Source organism: Copidosoma floridanum, unplaced genomic scaffold (assembly GCF_036245765.1).
Source record: "Copidosoma floridanum isolate Cflo_tuat_1 unplaced genomic scaffold, Cflo_Japanese_pri ptg000013l, whole genome shotgun sequence".
NCBI lineage: Eukaryota > Metazoa > Arthropoda > Insecta > Hymenoptera > Encyrtidae > Copidosoma > Copidosoma floridanum.
This window is the reverse complement of record NW_028321890.1, coordinates 17,082,019-17,103,777: the sequence shown is the minus strand read 5'-3', so window position 1 is coordinate 17,103,777 and position 21,759 is coordinate 17,082,019. Positions and strand designations below refer to the sequence as shown.

Genomic DNA, 21,759 nt, shown 5'->3' with positions numbered 1-21,759 from the left:
TTCGTTCTTTTACTCTCCTCCCCTGCTTTTTTCACACCCTCCTTACCATCTAATGGTTCTCTCTCTCTCTCTCTCTCCGCCCTTCTTGGCATAACTGAGGACATTAGAGAGGCAATATACCGTCAGGAGGTCACCATACTAGTTCTTCTCGACTTCTCTAAAGCCTTCAACACTGTCCCCCACCTGCAACTTCTCCACAAATTAAAAAATCTCAATCTCTCCAATAGTGCTCTAACTCTTCTCCATAGCTACAGCTTTCTAATCGTCAACAAGCCATCGGGGGGGGGGTAACGGGGAAGCCATATCCAACTGGAGACCTGCTCTCGCGGGTGTTTCCCAGGGAAGTGTCCTTGGCCCTCTCCTATTCTCCTTGTATATAAACGACCTCCCCGCCACCCTCTCTTATTCTAAACATATGATTTACGCTGACGACACCCAAATATACCTTTATTGTTCATTTGCGTCTATCAATGAGGCCATTGCCCTCCTGAATCGTGACCGTGAAGCCATTGCGGCCTGGGCTCATTCTAACGGCCTAAGTCTCAATCCGCGGAAATCCAAGGCCATAGTTCTCGGCAGCCTCGCCTACTTCTCACGTCTAGATCTATTATCCCTCATACCCATTCATATTCATGGCATCGCGATCCCTGTTGTGGAGAAGGCCTTGAACCTGGGCGTTGTTTTCACCCCCACACTTCACTGGTCCCCACAGATTAATAAGATTAACCAGAAAGTACATAATACACTCCGTTCCCTGCGATTCAATAGACATGCCCTAACTCGTACCTTACATAAATCTCTGATCGAATCTCTGGTCTTTCCGCATCTGGACTATGCTTCATCGGTTTTCTTTCGACTGGACGTCATGCGCAATCTAAAAATGCAGAGAGCCATTAATGCTTGTGTCCGCTTCATAGCCGGCAATATTCCCAGAGATGCTTACATTACACCATTACGGTTGGAACTGGGCTGGCTCTCTGCTCGACGTAGACGTGAGTACCACTTGGGGTGTCTTGCCTTCAACATAATTCGCCTTCATTGCCCCACATACCTCGCCGATCGTTTTCGCCTTGCATCCCACTCAGTCACTAATTCCCGCACCCTACGCCGCCCACAACCCCTGCTCATCGTCCCTCCCTCCCGCACCTGTGCTCGCGACGATTCCTTCTACATTCAAGCATCTGATCTCCTGAATTCACTTTCTCCAATAAACCTTGCCGATCACTTATATTCATCATTCCAAATCATACTCCATAATACCCTCTTACAGCGCGACCAGAGCGTGTGGATCGAACGTGTTGAGTGGGAGGGAATTGTGCTCGCATAGCGCAAACAGTGCTTTAACCTTGACCTAAAATTAATAACGGACGCTCTGACGTGGTTAACCTTTCCCATCACACATAATATACAACACCATAGCCCAACTCTGACATCTAGCCTATAACGACTTTTCCTCGCACCAACCATCATTCACTTCATCTCGCCTACCTCACCCCCCAGTCCTTCACCAGCTCTCTCTCCACCTGACTCCTCTGCATATAAATCCCTCTTCCTATCCCTCTTAACTCCCCTACCACTAACCATCCTCTCTCACCACATCTCTTCTATTGATAAGCCTTCTCTAGCCTTCTCGCATCCCACAACCTTCAAAACGCCTTCCTTCGCATCTCCACAGCCCCCACACCCTTCAGCTAATCAATCTACCAACTGAATCTACACTCTCAGCAATCACACGCATTCAATTTTATCATGTTATGTGGTTCTACCTTTTATTTTTAGTTTTAAGTGGATTACAATTATATACCTTGCGCTAAAATCAGATTAATCCTTCAATTTGTAATCTATACTTTGCTCTCTTGCTGTAATTTGGTTGCTTGCTACAATTTTAGCTCAATGGAATTAGTTTTAAGTCTGCTTATCTTATTGTATTATACTTTTAGGCCAGATAGGGGTCTTCCCCAAGGCATAATAAATACTCTAAACACTCTAAACACTCTCTCTCTTAACTTTTGCACTTTTCCTATTTCTATCAAAGCGTATCACACTTGATGTGCTTCTCGCGCCACTGTGGCCGATTTATCCAGTCACAGTGTATTAAAGTATTTAAAAAAATTACTTACATATTTGACCGGATACTTATGTCACGCACGATGTCAACGCGAGTATCAAGACACCAAAAATGCATAGCAGCGAGTGAGGCTATAAACTATGGTCCCATGTAGGTATAGGCGAAACAGTTAACGATGAGCAACATAGTTAGACAGCAAAGGCCAGGCGTTTGAGGTGTTACAGTTGCATTGCCGATAAGCAGCGAGCAAAGACTCAGGCCCACGGAGGGAAAACACTCTCAGCTTCCCTTGAAAACAAGGTGGTGTATTAAAGTCAATTCAATCTCAGTTAGCGTCTGGACGCATTATAAATAGCTGAGGAAATCCAAGTAATACTTGATAATAATCATTATTTTCTAAATTTTATTGCAGTTTCACATCTTATAATAAAGTCATTTACGCTTGAGGGAGAAAAAATATCTTAAAGAATGATTTATCATATTTATAGGTGCACGTAACGGTAAGAGTTGGCGTTAACTCTAAAAAACATTTACATCGAAGAAAAAAAAAGATGGTCTAAAAAAAAAAATGATGAATACTCCTTATCGCTCGTAATTTTTCTTACCCAATAAAAATAAACTGAGGATTATATTTAAGTAAGAGTTTTCATCGGTTTACATGTGATATACAAAGCTTATGGTAAAACAGTTAACGGGTTTTTTCTTACTTGGTCACAAATGAGATAAATACTGCTCGGAACGAGTATAACAGGAACATTATTTTACCCCCTTACAGCAAAGCTGTTTGTGGAAGAAATTCATAGTTATTCGTTTTGTCTTTTTATCTGTTCTTTTAATCGGGTAGTGCCTATGTATAGGACTAGGCCACTTATCGATTGCCCAGGTTTGCATATTTAAATAAAATTGTTTTCGTTTAACCAAACTTATTTTCGTCACGATGTCAACTTGATGGTTTGATTATAGCTCTAGGCTGCTGTTTTACCACCAACGAAACAAAAAAATCAAACTTTGGTTAGTGAGCACTTCGAGTTTTTCACAGAAAATAATCAATAGCCTGGACGAGTCATTCCAAAAATAGGCCATCCATATTTGTACCATCAGTAACATTGGTTTTCGAAATAATTAATTGTCAAAGTTGTCTTACCATGAATTTCTGAATTCATTCTGGAAACTTTTGAAATATGTCATTTTTTTTTTTTAATCCCATCGAAATTTTTTAATACAGTGATGTTGCAGTGATAAATCCAAGATTTGAGTAGAAAATAGAGATACAATGAAAATACTCCTTTTCATCGCATTTTGTCTTTTTCGACGTATACAGTAAAAATTCCCCCCCCCCCTTCCCGTGACTCCTCTTTTATGTATTCATGGTCGATATTTTTATGAGATCGTAGTCGTTGTTTTACGACGAATAAAATGAAAATCAAATTGCATTTTAAGCTTCACGAAAAGAATACTCAATGACATAAAGACATGACATTCCAGAAACAGAGCATTCAGAGATTCAAGTCGTCAAAACTCGTAGTTCGCTAATAAAACTTATCAACAGTATATTTAGTAGGAAAAGTTTTTATCTATCTAATATCTAAAAAAAGTTCCAGTGTATAACATTTTTTATGAACAAATTAAAAAAAAAATTTTTTTTCGACTGATTATAAAGTCAAGAAATGTGTGAGTACGTAATTTTTTTTCTATTTAATGAATGCTATGAATATTTTGTTGAAAATTTATATAAAAGTTAGGAAGGAGAGTAAATACATAATTTAAATACATCATCAAATTTTTTTTTTAAACTTCAGAGATGTCGTTGAAAAGTGAAATTAATTTAAAACTATAGCTACTAATATTGCACATAAATTTTTGAAATGCACTAAATCGTTGGAATATACTCATTTAAACATTAAAGAAAGTTGTATTTTAGTTATGAAAATAATTTTTATGTATTTAAAATATTAATTAGTTTTTAAGATTTAAAATAAGACTTTCAGACTTTTTTAGTCTCTATAGGAACCTTTTTTAGTTAATAGGAATAGTAATTTGAAATTGGAGAATAAGCGTCTATAAATTATTGTTACCATTATTGTATTTAATAAAATAATATATTTATATGATGTTTAAAATCTATCCTGCAGTAGCTTAGACACCCACTTGAGGTGTCGTAATATTTACGATAAAATTGTTCCAGGCAGCTACTTACAAATTATTTTTTGCGAGACCCAAAATTAGAATCCAGGTTAATCCAAATGACGTACAATTTTACGAAGTTTTTTTTTGTTTGGAAACCGTATAATGTTTTAAAAAAATTTTTTCGACATTTTAAAAATGTTTCACACCAATAGGAATGTCAAAATTTGGAGTCAACTACACACGATTTTGAGTATGTAAGCATGTGTGAATCATATTTCTGCTTTCAATTTTGACTTATCAACAAATTTTATAATAATTGAATGTGACAGCCTATACAATTATATTTGATTAACTATGGCAGTGCTTTTCTAAACTGAGTCTCCAAGACAACTGGTCAGGACTACTGTCAGCTAAAATAATTTCTCAAAAGTATGGGATAGCAGTAAACGTTGGATTTAGGAAAGCTTAAAACATTTGAGCATTCAATATTCGATAGATTTTTTAAACATTTTTGTCACTTTAACGATCTTCAAGTATTGGGCTAAAATTAAATATTCTTGGAGTATTCATAACTTATATAGTAACAGAACCATCAACTTATAAGACAAGAATTTTCACGACAGTTTGTCACGAAAATCGAAATTGTATATTTTTAAATGAACTACCTTCCTCCATTTATAGCAAAAGCGAAAAAACAGCTGCAGCAAAGTAGAGAATCATAGTATCATTTAAATGGTACATACGTATGATAGATATAAAATGGTTACAGCTATAATTCTGAAGGTATGATAACAGAGGAGAGTAATCGCTACGACTAGTTTTAGAGTAATTTGACATTTTCTTAACTACTTTATTAAAATTGTAACAAAACAAAATTAGTCATTTAATAACTTTATTGAAATACACAAGTTGAATGAAACGCTTTAACATTTTCTTATTGAAATAAAATACCCAGTAAACCCTAAATTTTATTTTTTAAATAAAGTCATTTAAACTTACCTAATTTTCGGTGATTAAATATTTTATTCTTAACACTATATTCTAGTTATAATAATTAAACTGTATTGTTTTAAATAAAAAAATTGAAACAAAAAAAATCGTTTAACATTAAATTTGTACTTGAACAAATAATAGGAAACGAAATATAATTTAAATGATTTTGCATTTACTGTAGTTTAATAACTAACATTAAATGCAATGAGAAACTGTAGTTGGCATACCCACACACGTACACTGAGTGGTTGATCAATGAGGAGTGGAACGAAAAGAAATTTTTGTATGCACGAAATTCGAATAAATAATACTTTGCTGTTTAGGAGATAACAACTTCTGACAATACTGTCATTTAGTTTCTTTACTTTAGTCCTATACTTTAAAAAGTAACTATTGGTAAGTATTTTCAATTCAAACAGTGAGTCATTCAAACCGACTTTTGCTCAAACTGCCATAAAATCCACGTACAAAATGTATGCAGTGAAAACTTACTTTTATTTGTTGATGTTAGAGAAATATGAACTCATAAAAAAGGCAATATATCGGTAAAAGGCACCATGTTCAATGACAATATTGAACAAGATTTAACGTTTTTAAAGTTTCTAATTTGATTACAACACGCAAGTTAAAGCGGCAGACATGCACAATCTAAGCAAGTTACGGCAGAATCAGTTATAAATATATATAGATATATATATACCAAAAAGACCCAGAAAAAACATTCTGCGGAATTTACTTAGACAAGGTAACCAGCCATGCCAACGAATTTAGCTTGACTTAAAAAATTCCTTCTAATTGCAAATAAAAAAAATTTAGAATAAATTACAATAAAAATGTTACAATTCCTCCATTGAATCTGGTCTGAATAAACGAGTAAAAATAAAAATTAAACAAGCATTTATCAATGTATATAATAGCTGTTACTTAAAACAGATTTGTTAAGTTAAAAAAATTTTTTTCACTCAATGAATAATTTATTAACAAAAATATTTAGTGTCGTTCTGATTTCATATATATATTTTTTTATTACTACGACCTTATAAAATGCTCCATTGTAGCCCCTGTAAATTAAATGTATTTATTAAAGGGTCACACTATTTTTTTAGTGAATGTAAAAGAGAATATTTTTCATCGTTGATAAACTGATCTAAATACTAGGATAACTAATCGATAAAATTACCCGTACCATATAATATTAAATGTAATAATAGTTTTTTCATCTGTTACTATTATCATTACTATTATCATTCTACTTCTACAATATCACTATTATCATACTACTTATTATCATTACTATCATAATTGTCTACATTTCAGTAAAATAAAATGAAATATTTTTGCGGTCAACGCAAACTTCTAAGCGTGTGTATTAAAAAAATAGCGAATGTACCCCAGCTATCTCGAGTAACCTCGCTTTTGGCTTGACTAGCAATTATCTATACAAGCGATTACTGTAGGTTACTCTTAGGATTAGGCACGTGATTTACTATAATGTACGTTATGAATAACATCAACCAAGCATAGCGTTTTCTTAAGTCCGTCACAATTAGTCATTCTATAAACTAAAATATAAAATTGGATTAGCAGATATGATTCAAATAAGTAGAAGCTGTGCTAAAGAGGAAGCGCAATCCTATAGTTACACTTGAACATTTTTACTATAAAAGAGCGGTGCTGGCTCGATGCTTAGCATGATAATCACACAAACATCATTACCGTAGGAGACGTGAGGGTTTGATTTTCAGTGACATAAACTTAGTTTTTTATAAACGACATTTTACCACACTGATTAATACTGATTAATTATAAACTGTTTCAAAAGAATCAATGCTTAATCACGGTATACGGAAAGCGTGTATATGTAAGCAATACACACAACTTGTATAAGTTAGATGTAAGTATGGTATTTTAACATTTGCATCTAAAAATTTATTTCATCCGTGCCCCTTGACATTTTTGAGAAACTGATCACATATGCCATAGTGCAAAGGTGGGAAAGTATATCTATTTGGTAATAAAGAAGCTCTACTAAAGCTATGACGGCGTGGCTTTTCTAAGAACCATTCCTACCAATTCTCTTTTACAACAGTACACGCAGCGCTAGTCGATTACACTCAAGTAGTCCATTTGCAGCGGGTGACGAAAGCGTTTAGTATTAGAACTAGCAGTGATTGTTGCAGCTCCAGCTATACAAGTAGTACACGGAGCGCATATTAAATTTATCAGAAATCAGTTTGATATTCTTCAATCGCCGTTTGAGATCTTGTTAAAGGGGCAGTTTCAACGATTATTTGTATTCAGATTTTTTGTTATAACTCATCATGTGTGATCGCGAAGAGAAGCCGATCACTGAAGAAAAATTAAACGAATACATGGAAAAAAGTTACTATGATGCTTTGGCTTCACGGTCCATTTTTCGTGCAACCTGCAATGATAAAAGGCTAATATTACCCATCCATCAGAGCTACGATGACAACAGTTCATCTAACGATAAAGTACACGAGGTAAAAGACCATTTTCATATTTAAGGTGGCTCATCATTCTTATACTATCTGTTTGTATGACATTAGACTATCACACATAAAAACATTAAGTAGCAGGCTCGATATGTATACCTATAGATACGAATCCACTTATTCAAGTGCTGAGGTTAGCTTTTGGTTGTGGATTTTCAACACGTCATGTATTTATTTTTGGTCGGCAACCTTAGACTTTCGAGATTTCATTAGCAAGAGGAATATTTAAACAATCTGCTCCCAGTTTTTTTAGCATATGGCTTGATTTTTAGTCTAATAAGATATAACTTTCAGTGAAAAAGTTAAAATACCCCACAGACCAATACTAAAATTCCGAATTTTGAATGTGTTTTTCATTTGATTTTGGTCGTGTTACGTGGGTTTCTCGGTGCAGGAACTAGTAAAAGCGCGACTTATGATAACCTTATACTTTGTTAGGAGTCTTTGTACTTGAAGGAAGTTGCACGTGTATTTTAGTCTTGCGGACCTGGTCTTTTCGCTATCGTGTCTTTAGCTAATCTCCCCTTTACTGCGTTGATTCGTCTCCTTCCCCATGCCTCATCTTCTCTATTCCTCTACGTTTTTGGGCCCAGGCCAGCAGAAGCGCACGCACGCACGCACGCACGCACGCTTAGATATATGCTATCGTACGTAACAGTCAGCAACAAACTCTAAAATTTAAACTGCACATCTGTTGAGTAATATTGTACCATAAATTTCAATGTGAGTGCAAAGGCTAGACTTTCAAAAAGATGATGAGCCACCTTAATTATAACTATGTTTTTCCAACGAATTCTAACGAATTTAATTAACGAGGGTTGTTGTAGGAAGATTTTAATAAAACGGTAGACTGCACAGGATTTGCTCTGAAAGAAATTAAAGTGTTCGTAAGTATATTTTTCTTTGATTCGTCATGCACCTTATTTAAATGATAGATATGAGATATTAATAATAAAAATGACATAATACCAAAAGCAAAGCAAACGCTTAATAAATTTTGTTTCGATTGTAGGTGGAAGACGAATTGATTGTAGTTGGGGGAAATCACAACGAAATGCAAGATGAGCATGGTAATGTACGTCAAAATTTGTTGAAGACATTTCCCGTCTCTGAAACCTACGACTTTAATGATGCTAAGATAACCTTAAGCTTGGATGGTGCATTAACTGTGTATATTCCTTTTAAGAATGAGCCATTAGTTGGTAAGAACTATACTACCAACAACCCTTCAAACAATAAACCAACTGAAGAAAACTAACTTCAGTAAGGAGAGTAATATTTTAAAAGTGTTTTATAATTTTATACTTTTAAAGTTTGAAATGAATAATAAAAACTAGTTAGAGCATTTTTAATTTTTTGTGTTGTTAAGACATATATATACATATTATGTCGTCTGGAATACACAATTTTCATGCAATAAAAACATTTCTAATGGTAGTAAAATTTTATTGTGTGTATTATTAAATCCTCTCGCAGTGCATACCAACTTACTTTTTTCCAATTAAATTTTCATACAATGTTTTACATAGTCATATGATTGCAAAAAATTGTTTATCACGTGTTTTCAATGCGGGATACAAGAAGCTTTTTCTAAAAATAGGCAATAGATATTCCTGAGGAATTTTACTAATAATCATATATTACATTTAAATAGAAATACGACGACCATTAATGAAGTAACAGAGTTATACAATCCCTTCCGTTACATTATAATATAATAATATGCGTACATTATGTCCTGAGGCAAAAAGTATCAAGTCAACAGAAGAGGTAGTCTAAACATATTTATTTCAAGTGTACCATTAAATTTCAAGTAAAGTAACATGATCAAATTATTTAATTGCCATCCCGCTGGTAAATCCATTCGTAGGTTTCGATGCCCCTTGCATGGCAAATCTCCATAGATTAGTCTTCTCCATATTTAATTTTTATGATTCTGTGTGTGTCGTACTACCCGATAAAGAACAGTGTTTTTTTTGTCCAATTGAAAAATGGAAAAAGGTGTATTTCAGCGCAAGGGCCTTCCTGTTGCCAATTAGGTCTCCTCTTGCTCAGACCAGCCTGAAGTCGCTACTCAACTTCACGTCTTTTTAAAGGAAATTTACAGCCTTATCAGATACGGTTACTTGCTATTACTCAGGCCTCATAGTCTGGCTTGACAGTTTTACCAAAATCACCGCGCTGCGAAGAAACGATAAACGTGGCCAGACCCAGAGAACAGCCCGTGAGTGAACCTATTATATGTCAATGTAGTGTGTCAGTGTATTGAATGCTCTGATGAAAAAGTTGTAAACGTCACTGTTTTTAAGTTGATAGGGGAAATGCTATTTGGTTTAAAGCCCCCTCAGACGATCTAAGCTGCCAGCCAAGGCTGTTTGCTCTATCTCTCATCGACAGAACAGAGCAGGTATCCCTTCTAACTGACTAACCCTGGCTTACTCATCTTTGACATCATTTTATACGTTTACGAAACAAGCTGGCTTCTACGTCATTATAGTCAGAGACTACAAGCGAAAAGAAAGACAAGTATTATAGGATCAGAGACCGGCATGAGTAGCTGTATTTATTATAGATACAACACCGTACCCTCGTGCTCTTCCCACTTCACAGTAGACGCAACTAAATCCGAGCTGTATACCTGATGATTTTGCCTCGTTCTTTATCAATGAATATTGTATACTGAAGTAAGCGGTTCCAGGATATATGGATGTAATTATTGACTCTTTAGAGGAAAAATATAGCCTCACGTATACTCTCATGTTTCTGTCTACTTGAATTCTGTCACTGCCAAAATTGTCAACTCCAAAGCTAAATACCGTTTAAAGCTGCCGTAAGGAGATAATTTTGTATCTTGCTATGGCCTACTCGTTACAGCTTCTATAAATACTTACTTCCTGCATTTTTTTTTGTAAATCATACAACGATACACAAAATTTTCATCAACGTTTGATGAGATGTGCATTAAAAGAAATACTCTGTTCAGCTATTTTGTCAAGCCCAGTCGTAAATGACTTTATTCACAAATTTTACACGGAGATCGCGTGTGCGTTCCAAAAGTTTTGATTAAGAAATAGTAGTTTCTCGAAACAGGTCCCTTGGGACGCAAAATATCCCCGGAGACGATGGCACTTATCCGACCAATACTACCATAAAAAAAAAACTTGTGGTAATTCTTCAAATTGCAAGAAGTTTGAAATATGATGTTAGAATGACTAATATCTACAGCGAAAACGGCCAATGACTGTATATTATAGTATGTTGTTAGAGTTACTTGATATTTTATATCAATTACAAAAAGTTCACGTATTTACTGAAGTTCTTGTGTATAAAAATGAAGTTATCTTTTGTTTTAGTTAAACGATGTGCGTACGCCAAATAACGACGCACATTAAAATGACACGATTTCCAAGTGATTTAAATAATTCAAGATTGCAATTTTTTTTGAAAAAATCATCTTTTGTTTTTTGTTTCCGTACAATAAATTTTACGAGATTCATTGGCCGATGAAAGAGTTTTAATTTGTAAAAAATAACTCTTTTTATTCAAATATGTAACCAATTTTTCAATGCAGTATAGTAGGTAACTGTCACCTAACGTTGGAAATCTAGCCACCGAAAAATCTAAAAATACCTCTATATAATTTATATATATATATATATATATATATATATATATATATATATAGGCTCTATTCAAAATGCATGTGGCGGTCAATCACTATTGGGGGGGGGTAAACAACTTTACCCTTTACACCTAATTTCTTAGAAACCTTATGTATTAAGTGTGCTAATGGTTTTTTTTTTTTAGTTATTACAGCAATAACGATGACAAGAATAGTAATGATAGCAATAAGAAAAATAATTATTACAGTAGTAATAATAATTAAAATAATAACAATAAATAGTAATGATATTAATAATCTTCCTCTCGGGTGTGCAAGACCTTGACGGAGATCGCGCATGTCATACTAGTAAGGCTATATTTTTTTGGTGGAAAAAGATATGACGTTTAATACGACATGTGATTCGAGCAGCATAGTTGTAGGTAATCTGTTGGGTGTGACTCTTTTTCTTTAACACAAAGAGGTACGCATTATTAAAGAGTATAATGGAGTTGTATAGCTGTAGCTGTTACTATCCTCGTTTGATTTACGTTAAGATCCAAAATTAGAGTAAGCATAGCTATATACTTGTGGGTATTGTAAAGAGCTTTTGTCTCGCGTAAAACGCCAAAATATTATACAAGGCTTCGCTTATTTAGAGTTTTTGAGTCGTAAATATCAAGGTGAGTTCGTATTTTATCGTATAAAACGATTTTTGCTCTGGAAGTAACACTTTTGCCATTAAGTACAAAGACTAGTGCTATTTCTTAAACAAAAATGTATTAAGTCCTGTGTACTTAACTAGTATAAAACATTATTCTCTAAATAATTATTATCATCCAAAGTACAGCCCGTGACAGGAACATCCCCTTTCCCACAATCAAAAGTTAATATATTAATAATCGTTTTGTTATTGTAAAAGGCTCAAGTTACTTTGGATTTTGATAAATAAATATTAAATAAATAATTTAAAATATTTGAACTATTCTGTATCGTAGCTTTTCAAAAATCATTTATAAAATAACTAACTACGATAACTGGAGGGAATATATTGATAACGAAATTTTCCTAAGAAATTCCCGCGATTTGGATAAAAAGATAGAAGGTTTCTAGAATATTTTCGATGCATATTGGGAAAGACTAGAAGGTTTAAAATTATAAGAAAAAGTTCTTACTTTTACTTGTAGAACGCAAGTTATCGACACATTAAATAACGAATAGACTGAGAAATGAAGAACTCCCTTGATAAAGGCTTAGCAGCATTCAAAGAAAAAAATACTGGAGACCATATACTTTTGCCAATAAGTGATTTATATTTTAATTATTTTTAAGTTTGTAGAGATTAATAATTTTATTTTTGTTTTCCTATTTTTTCAGACCAAATCCTGAGAGATGGTTATTTAAGTTTAAACACTGTTTTTCAACACGTAATACTACCTATTTTTCCTCTACCCCCCTCCTGTTATAGGAGGATTCTCATTCCTTTTTCTAAGCGTTTACACATATATACAGCAACAAACCTTTTTTTTTTAGTTTGACAATTTGTAGAAAATTTTCCGATTACATATTTTTGCTTCCATTTATTATACTGAAATAATGATAAATGACTGAAAATATTGAAAAAATCAACTTAAAAAATGTGGATTGCCAAAAATCAATTCAATAAAAAAAATTAAATAAAGGAAATACAAAAAAATGAAAAAAATGTAATAAAATGAAATATGAAAAAAAATAAAACAAGAAATGAAAAAAAAAATAAATAAAAACAGTAATAAAGAAAAAAAAAAAAAAAAAAAAATTAAAAAAAAAAATAACAACAAACCAGGGGGGATAAATGGGTCATGGGACCCACGGTAAGAACGAAGTTCTTTGAACATGACGAGTATAAAAACACAATTTCTCAGGTAACAAGGGGGTCGCCAGACCCATTGAAAGAACGAAGCTCTATAAACGTTAATACTGCATTCATGTAGTTCACTAAACAAAAACTTGAAAAACGAATAAAAAAAAAAAATAAAAAAAATAGTTCGGTACTCACGATGGTTGAACTTCGTGAGAACGTCGTGCATGAATACAGTACTCACGAAGTTCAACCATCGTGAGTACTGAACTATTTTTTTCATTTTTTTTTTTTATTCGTTTTTCAAGTTTTTGTTTAGTGAACTACATGAATGCAGTATTAACGTTTATAGAGCTTTGTTCTTTCAATGGGTCTGGCGACCCCCTTGTTACCTGAGAAATTGTGTTTTTATACTCGTCATGTTCAAAGAACTTCGTTCTTACCGTGGGTCACATGACCCATTTATCCCCCCTGGTTTGTTGTTGTTTTTTTTTTAATTTTTTTTTTTTTTTTTTTTTCTTTATTACTGTTTTTATTTATTTTTTTTTTCATTTCTTGTTTTATTTTTTTTCATATTTCATTTTATTACATTTTTTTCATTTTTTTGTATTTCCTTTATTTAATTTCTTTCTTATTTTCATATTAAATCTTTTTTTTTTCATTCTCTTTTTTTTCATGAATTATTCTTTTTTTTTATATTTAACTTTATTACTTTTTTTTCATTCTTTTGTATTTCCTTTATTTCTTTTTTTTATATTTTTCTATTTATATTCATTCTTTTGTATTTCCTTTATTTTATTTCTTTTTTCATATTTCATTTCATTATTTTTTAATATATTATTTTATTTGTTCAAATTTCATTTAATTTCATTATTATTTTTTTTTCATATTTTATTTTTTCATATTTCGTTTCTTTTTTTTCCATATTTTATTTTATTATCTTTTTTCATATATAACAGTAATTATTAGCAATACTGCAATGCCAAAAAAACCTCAGGTTTAATGAAAATACAAATATTTAATGCGTAATAACACGCCTTATTATATTTAATCTACATAACCATATTTATGCTAATTAAATTTTTTATTATTTTATTTTTAGATGTATTATTTAGAAAACAAATACACAATTTATAAAACGAATTCATAATTGAATGTATTATCAGTGAATACATTTAAAAATGGAATGTTATAGTTACGAATTACACGATAAGTACAAGAAATCGAATGTCCTACAGACGGCAGCGCTCGTAGCAGAGTGGGTAAGGTACTGGACTCACATGCAGGAGGTCCAGGGTTCAAAACTCATTATTGGAAAATGTTTTTTTTTTTTTTTTTTTTTTTTTTAGAATTGTAAAAGAAAAAAAAATTCTAAGTCAAAGAAAAATAACTGTGGGGAAATGAGATTAAAATTTGTTAAAAAATTAATTGCCTAGGAGTGTGAGGTGGAATGGTGGGTAAAGGTGTGCAGAAGAGTAACACGGCACGGTTGACAGATATACATATATAGTTAGGAGAGGGAAAGTGTGTAGAGAACACTTGGTGAGGGGCGACGGGGTGAGGGGAAAAACTTGAGAGGAAGAGATTTCTGATTCAAAAAAAAAATCTGTCGGTTTTAAAATTCCAGCCCCCCGAGTAACGTGACATAAAGAACTTCGTTCTAAAAAATAAATCATTTTTATGTACACTTTTTCCACGGTGAAATTGTAAAAAATGCTTAATTTGTTTAAAATGATATGAAGGATTCCACATGTATCGTCCTTACGTTAGATAAAAAAGAAAAGATATGCAGGTGAGCATGTCATAAAAAGTGGACGTAAAATCCTCGATGTCTTTGTTTATACATTTTACTCAAGATTTGCTTAATCAAATTTGGCAGCAGCATTTTTTGCATCTCTATCCATTTCTTTTTTCAACACTATTATAATATCAAGGGCTGTCAAGCTTAAACATTGAGAGAACTATATAATACTACTTTTTTTTAATTGCACTGATATGGCAAACGAGCGAATGCTGGGACTAGTATCCCTGCCATATTTTCCCAAAAATAACGGCAGTATATGTGAAGGAAGTCGGAGTAGATATATTAATCATTCCAACTTCCTGCCACGAGATGATGCAAACTAATTCTAAGAACTTATGTACGTCTCATTGTCTCTGGCAATTGTGGTGACGATAACAAGGCAAGACTTTTGGCTGCTGAAGCCCATGGTATCCTTTTAGAGGGGTTTATTCTATGGCCACACCAGCTTGAGTGTTATACCTAGAATATTAGCGAGACTCACCACGTGACCTAGACAATCCGGTCAGTTTCGCTTACCAAAAACTTAATTTCAATGTGGACATATTCTGGATCTTGTCTCGAGTCACAAATGTAATGACCTAAGTTGACGATAATTAAAAGTGTACTCTAAGCTTTAAATAAACCCTATGAAGCCTTCTCTTTTCATTGCATAAATTATGTCATTGTGTGCCATTTAATTCGGATGTTGTTTGTCAAACAGGAGCTTAAACCAGTGTGCTAATTGAGCCCTTGAGATTTATTGTAAAGTATCATAATGCACCTAAAGAAGGTACTTACTTAAGTCTCGTTATGCGCGAGTGGTTGGATTGACTTTTATCTTACTTGCACTCACGGGCTCAAACGGGTTGCGCAACGGTCTTTTCTGCCTATTTAAACGGGATAAACTTTGTCTAAACAGAAAAGAAAGGCAAGCAATAGCTATCATTGGTTCGCTCTATTGCGTGAAATCTTTTTCGCAACTTTATTAGGCGCCGTAGGACTGCACCCTTAGATGTTAACTACTTAGGTAGGAGAATCGACGTTTCTGTCTGCATAGTAAACGTCCGAACTACTAATGCACATCAAGCCATGGCAATCACAAAGGTCCCTTTAAGGTACCTTTGTTAACGTCCTTGGGCATGATGTTCACCATAGGGTGGATGCGTATGAGGATAAATCATGGCGATTGAGCTCATGATTTATCCTCATCCATACAAGCTGAATTATAATTGTTGGATGCAATATTAAAAGCCAATACCAACAAATTTATTTATATCTATATTATTTTCAGCGGTTTTAAATACTCAGCACTATACAATGAACAAGATTCATTGTGTTTTATCTGTCGTTTCATAATTAGTAATTAATTTTATTGCAATTGTATAAAAAATACTACGACAAAGTTTTGAAAAACGAGTATGGTGCTTACTTAGTTGTAATGGCCAGAAGTAAACATAAAAATTTTATGTATTACAGACACTGGGAAAATAATCAATATTTCTTCATATATTGTAAAATATTATTTAAGTATAGTTTTACAGCCAACTTCACTATTTTCTAGTAGTACACTTATGTAGAAATAGTAAAGTTTTACTATGAAATAGTCGATATTAACCATTTCTACTAGATAACTTTCCACTAATATAATTAGATGACTCAATATTTGCTAACTATCTGTGTGTTAATTAAATTTTAATTTACTCTAAAAAAATAGTTATAGGCTGTAAGATTCCTTGCAACAGAAGAAAAGTCCTTTATTAAACCATAAATAAACTTTTAGAAAATAAAATTAAACTGGCTAAATGGTGGCTCATGCACGTTGTTGATTAATTGATGTTATTATAATTATTATTTTTTCTTCACTATTCTCTAACAAAAGTTTACTAAGCAAATAAAAAGAACAATATTTAAAATACAGAGAAAAAGAATTTCTCACCTTTAAGTATGCGTTCCAAGCGACGTGTGCATTGTCTGGCGTTCTGATGAACAAACAGTGCAGATGCGGACTCAATGGGAATCACAAGTTACACTTTTATTCATTTAACCAGACATCATTAACCTAACGAAATACGATCTCACTTTGCGCCCTTAAAAAGAAAAATAATATGGAACTCGGGTGGAGGCCTCCCCACCCTTGAGCGCACGCAACAAAACGACGTGTCAGCCGTTTGGACAATGTCCCGGCCCTCATCAGGTACAAAAATATTTCTACCGAAGCATGCACGAATGGAGTCAAGTACCCTTGAAAGCGATTCAAACTTCTTACTGGTAAAGATAGTTAGTAGTTGTTGCAATCTGGTGTTCTCCATAGCAGCACAGTGTAGATGCCGATGTAAATATAAAAGACGTACAGCTTCCACCAGCGTCCACAAATAGTAATACAAGACGTCCACCACTTTCATGGGTGCTTGACTCCATATGTGCAAGCTTCGATAGAAATATTTTTGTACCTGATGAGGGTCGGGACATTGTCCAAACGGCCGAAACGTCGTTTTGTTTTTCAATAAATACAAAATTTAACAGTACCACCATGAGACGTTATTTTAATTAAATAATTAACATTACATTATTTGACTTTTCGTGCACAGTACACAAAAGTGCTTTTTAAGGATTCAACTATACTTTATGAAAAAATTTTTCAGATCAATTTTTACAATTTTTGCGATTTGTTTTATAAGTAAACATTTAAAAAAATGTACTACTTTTCGCGATTTCTTTATACCCTTAGTAGTATATTGTAATTTAAATAAATAAAACTTTTTCTATTCATGCAGCGTCTTTACGCTTGGACGGTATTATTTATTTGTGCAAATTATTTTCTATGGATATAATTATTATGTGTTGTGACTAGCTGTGCTATTCTTCGAATCTTTTGTATTCAAAATAACGACTGAAACGCTTGCTTTAAATCGTAGGTGGTTATTACGTTGTAAAATATTATTTACTCTATTTTTATTATCACATTATACTAAAATTTAAATAATATTTTCTTGAAATAGGTAACATCAACAATCTTTATAATTTTACGCTTGTAACGTCTAAGTATGCCTTTTCTTTTTTTTTTCTTTCATCATATACTTACTAAGATTGTTCCTCGGATGATTCTCTAGCTTTTATGTAACAGCGTCGCTCTTACCTACTTTGACCTCTCAATTCCCAAGAAATGCTCAATCATCTCGATTGACCCCCTACGTACGCTACTAATAGGCGCTGAATTTTAATTTCCCGGAATTTCAATTATCTTGACTAGTAAAACTAGTTTACGATATAAGATTATGTGATTCCCCTACGCGCTTTTTTCATATAAAATAAACCTCCGACTCACCACAAGACCAGTAGTATAATTTGTACGCTTACAGTGCAACATAATATAGTTTTTACTTCCTTAAGCTTAAAGCCGCAACACTGTCAAGACAAATATTAAAATCTTTCAATAATAATTGTACCTTTTTTTCTTCTTGTTGTCATTTGTTTTAAGTTTGAAGTAAAGTGAAAACGAAAGTAACCAGCGGAAAATAAAAAAGTCGTTTTAACGTTAAATTTATTAACAATTCTCTATTATTTTCCATTGCAAAGAGATTTCTGAGTCTGAGCCATCCCTATCGCTCCTTTCGCCTCCTTCGTCAAAACTGCTAGCCACCCAAAAAAATAACTAGTTGCCCAATCGCTTGGGGTAACATAATAAATAATAAACCAAGTTTGTGGCCGTCACCCGAACCTTCACTACAGGTCGAGTACGGGATAGATCAAATAAAACAATTTTCCCATTGAACGTGACACACTTATTAGGATGATGCTGTGTTTTTAATGTGTAAAATTTTTTTATGGATAGCGACGTTGCACTTTATACAACAGAAAATGCTTTCAAAAAATGAAGACCGCAAAATTTTTACAATTTTCTTAAATAAATTAATTACTGATGAAAAAAAAAAAACAACAACAACAAATAATGTAAAATTAAATTATCTATGTTACTTGAATCCTGCATGTCGTGAAAAATCTTTCAATAATAATAAATGTACATTGCGTAAATATTCGTTCTTAATGTGATTTGTATCACACTATAATGATGGGAGTCATAATTTTCTTGCAGAATAATTGTTTATACAATATATACTGATTTGCAAACTGATAGGCAACATTTTTGGTATGAATTTTATAATTAAGAATTTGAGAGGTAAAAATCTGGTTCAAATTTGTTGAAACCAATTTTTCTTTAACAAATTGCAGTAATCAAGAAACCCATTTTCTTATTACCATCAATCAATTACTTAGTAAATAAATTTTTTTTGTAGTTTCCTTGAAAAAAAAATTTGTATGAAAAAAATTAGACCCAGATTTTAATCAAGCTAAGGGTATGCTTGAATACTTGAAAGTTTTGATGAACTCAAATGATCTATTTGTACATGCTAAATTTTAGCCTTAAAAGTTTATATTCTTGTGTTTTGAAACATCACATTAGTCAACTTGGAAATGGTTCACTTTACGAAAAATGAGACACCTTTTTTGCTCTAAATGACCAACTAAACCGAGAAAAAAACTCTTTTTAGACTAAAAAGGCAAATTTTGGCATTTCGTTAAAAAATAAAATAAAATAAAATAAAAAAAATAGTTAAAACATATTTGGTCCAAATTTTTACTTGGAAAAACTCTTGATTCTTATTTGAGAGCATGCCAGAATTTTTTCCCAAGAAATCGGGGATCCTACCTTGTCGACAGGGTTTAACTTGGAAATTCAAAACTCCCGGTAGAGATTGTATGAAAATGGGCATTGAGCAAAGTTTCCGTTAGATCTTTTAAGTGTCTCAGCGAGTGACACAGCCGATACAGACACATTTGACGAATGAGAGGTCTTTTTTAGCTCGTCCAGCACGGAGCATCGGAGAAACCCACAAAACAATTTTCTAGCTGATATTGTGTGTACATGTATGAGAAATTGAGACAACTAATATCATTTTGGGCAACTGATAACTAAAGGCATTTTAACAATAGAAGTATGTCATCGATTTTCCAAAAGAATCCTCTAGTGTCTCTATACTCCTCACTCTACTCTCTACTTTATTCATACATATGAGGAAATCCACAAAAGTGATCCCGTTTTTGTCCTCCATTTTGATAAAAAAAATTTTTGAGGTATACCTTCAAGATAAGACCGATAAGACTCATTTTACTCGTTATGTCATGTACTATGAGGAAAAAGTTTTGAACATGGGTTTCAGTGAAGGTGAAAATTTTTTTCCCACGATTTACATGTTAAAATTATATTTATAAATATCATATGTAAGTATGCATACATAATTTTACCATATAAATTGCAGAAAAATGGTGTAACCCTCACTGAAACCCATGTTCAAAATTTTTTCCTCATAGTAGTACGTGACATTACGAGTAAAATGAGCCTCGTTTCAAAAGGTGTGCCTCAAAAAATGTTTTCTATTTAAGTGGGGGACAAACACGAGATATTTTTTGTGGATTTTCTCATCTATACAAAAATATAATATATTATGTGTATTTTCTAAAAGGCGGGCTTTCAGGCAAACTCAGCTAAGAGGGGTACGATAAGAGAAGAGCCTTCCGATTCACTTACGATAGAAAGTATATATGTATGCATCTCTTCCAAACATGGCGCTGGATCTATTTCCTTTTTATTCTGAAATGCTCTAATCCCATTGGCTCATTGGCCGGAGGCTTCTCTCTCTAGCGCCCTCTGAACTAAGTTTGCCAACTCGCTAGGTGCTACGGCGCTAGCTATGCAGCCATAGCATCTGCATCGTATCGTTCATTTCTCTTCAGTCCCCGAAACGACATCATGTCTGTAGTGCGTAGTGCACACGAACGCAGACCCGAAAGTGGAAGCCGTTCCGGCTCATAAGATGGCGAACTCGTGTCCGGTGTACTCGACAAATGGTACGTAGAAGAAGAGAGTGATATATATTGCAATATTGTGTACGGAGGTAAGTGTTTTTGTAATTTAACAAATTTCTTTTTTATTACAGATAGGACTTTTCTGATGGTGAACTGAAGAATAAGAGTGCACTCATGTGGAGCCATGCTTGTGTAGCACTGCGGGAGACGTGTCTGAATAATTCATAAAGAAGACTCCGAATTCTCTCCCAGATATCACACTCTACTCGCATCATAAAAATGGCTACGGGTTTGTACATCGTGCCACGCTTTCGTCATCTAATAGATAAGTTTAATGCGACCACGTGCTTGTGTTACTTTAAATGAGGTAGAAAATATTTTAGTCAAAATTCAGTTAGTCCAAAGATTTTAATTTAAGTAAAGTATATCCAAAAAATTTGTTTATAATTTTAAAATGCTAATGATATTTCAAGTTGTTAGTTATTCCAAATTTTCATTTTTTTTACCTACTAATGTACGCCATATTGGCTTCAACGGACGGAATTTTTTACTTCGTCATTGACTCAATGTGAGAAAAAAAATTTTCAACTTTTTAAATTTGCGTCTCTAATTTGTTCTAATTAACTTTTTTTTTTGAACAAAAAAAATTTCAATTGATTTAAAAATATTTTTGTATTGTAGGTAGAAATTCTTTTATCTAAAAAATGATGTTCGTGATTTAATAGAGTAATACAATTTTAGCTACCCTCTGCACAAAAATGATTTTGTCATTTAAAATTTCTTATAGTTTTTCTTGATAAATTGTGTGCTGTAATAAAAGACTCTGCTTCCTTATCGATACATCGAACAAAAATTTTAACTGATTCCTCATACGATCTTCATGTATTTTTCCTTAAACTGGCAAGCATAATTTGTGCAAGTGTTAAAGTAGCTTGCATTATTAAATCATTCACCGTACAAATTTTC

At 33.1% G+C, this 21,759-nt stretch overlaps 1 protein-coding gene and 1 long non-coding RNA gene across 2 annotated transcripts; both read left to right on the top strand.

Moving 5' to 3' along the window:
• Nucleotides 1-7,329: 7,329 nt before the first annotated feature.
• Nucleotides 7,330-9,042, top strand: LOC149374921 (protein lethal(2)essential for life-like). The gene is made up of 3 exons (XM_089591070.1): nucleotides 7,330-7,692; nucleotides 8,532-8,591; nucleotides 8,717-9,042. The coding sequence occupies exons 1-3, from the start codon at nucleotides 7,510-7,512 to the stop codon at nucleotides 8,960-8,962; spliced, it is 489 nt and encodes a 162-aa protein (XP_089447196.1). The 5' UTR covers nucleotides 7,330-7,509; the 3' UTR covers nucleotides 8,963-9,042.
• Nucleotides 9,043-20,698: 11,656 nt separating this feature from the next.
• On the top strand, nucleotides 20,699-21,759 carry LOC106636705 (uncharacterized). Its single transcript, XR_001338888.2, has 2 exons — nucleotides 20,699-20,835; nucleotides 20,925-21,759. It is a non-coding gene; the product is annotated as an uncharacterized LOC106636705 (long non-coding RNA).

What these genes read in the sequence shown, in the direction of transcription:
- LOC149374921 (XM_089591070.1), top strand. Translation starts at nt 7,510, where the DNA reads ATGTGTGATCGCGAAGAGAAGCCGATCACTGAAGAAAAATTAAACGAA. An exon ending in CTAACGATAAAGTACACGAG is followed by an intron (nt 7,693 to 8,531) that starts GTAAAAGACCAT and finishes GGGTTGTTGTAG; the next exon opens with GAAGATTTTAATAAAACGGT. An exon ending in TGAAAGAAATTAAAGTGTTC is followed by an intron (nt 8,592 to 8,716) that starts GTAAGTATATTT and finishes TTTCGATTGTAG; the next exon opens with GTGGAAGACGAATTGATTGT.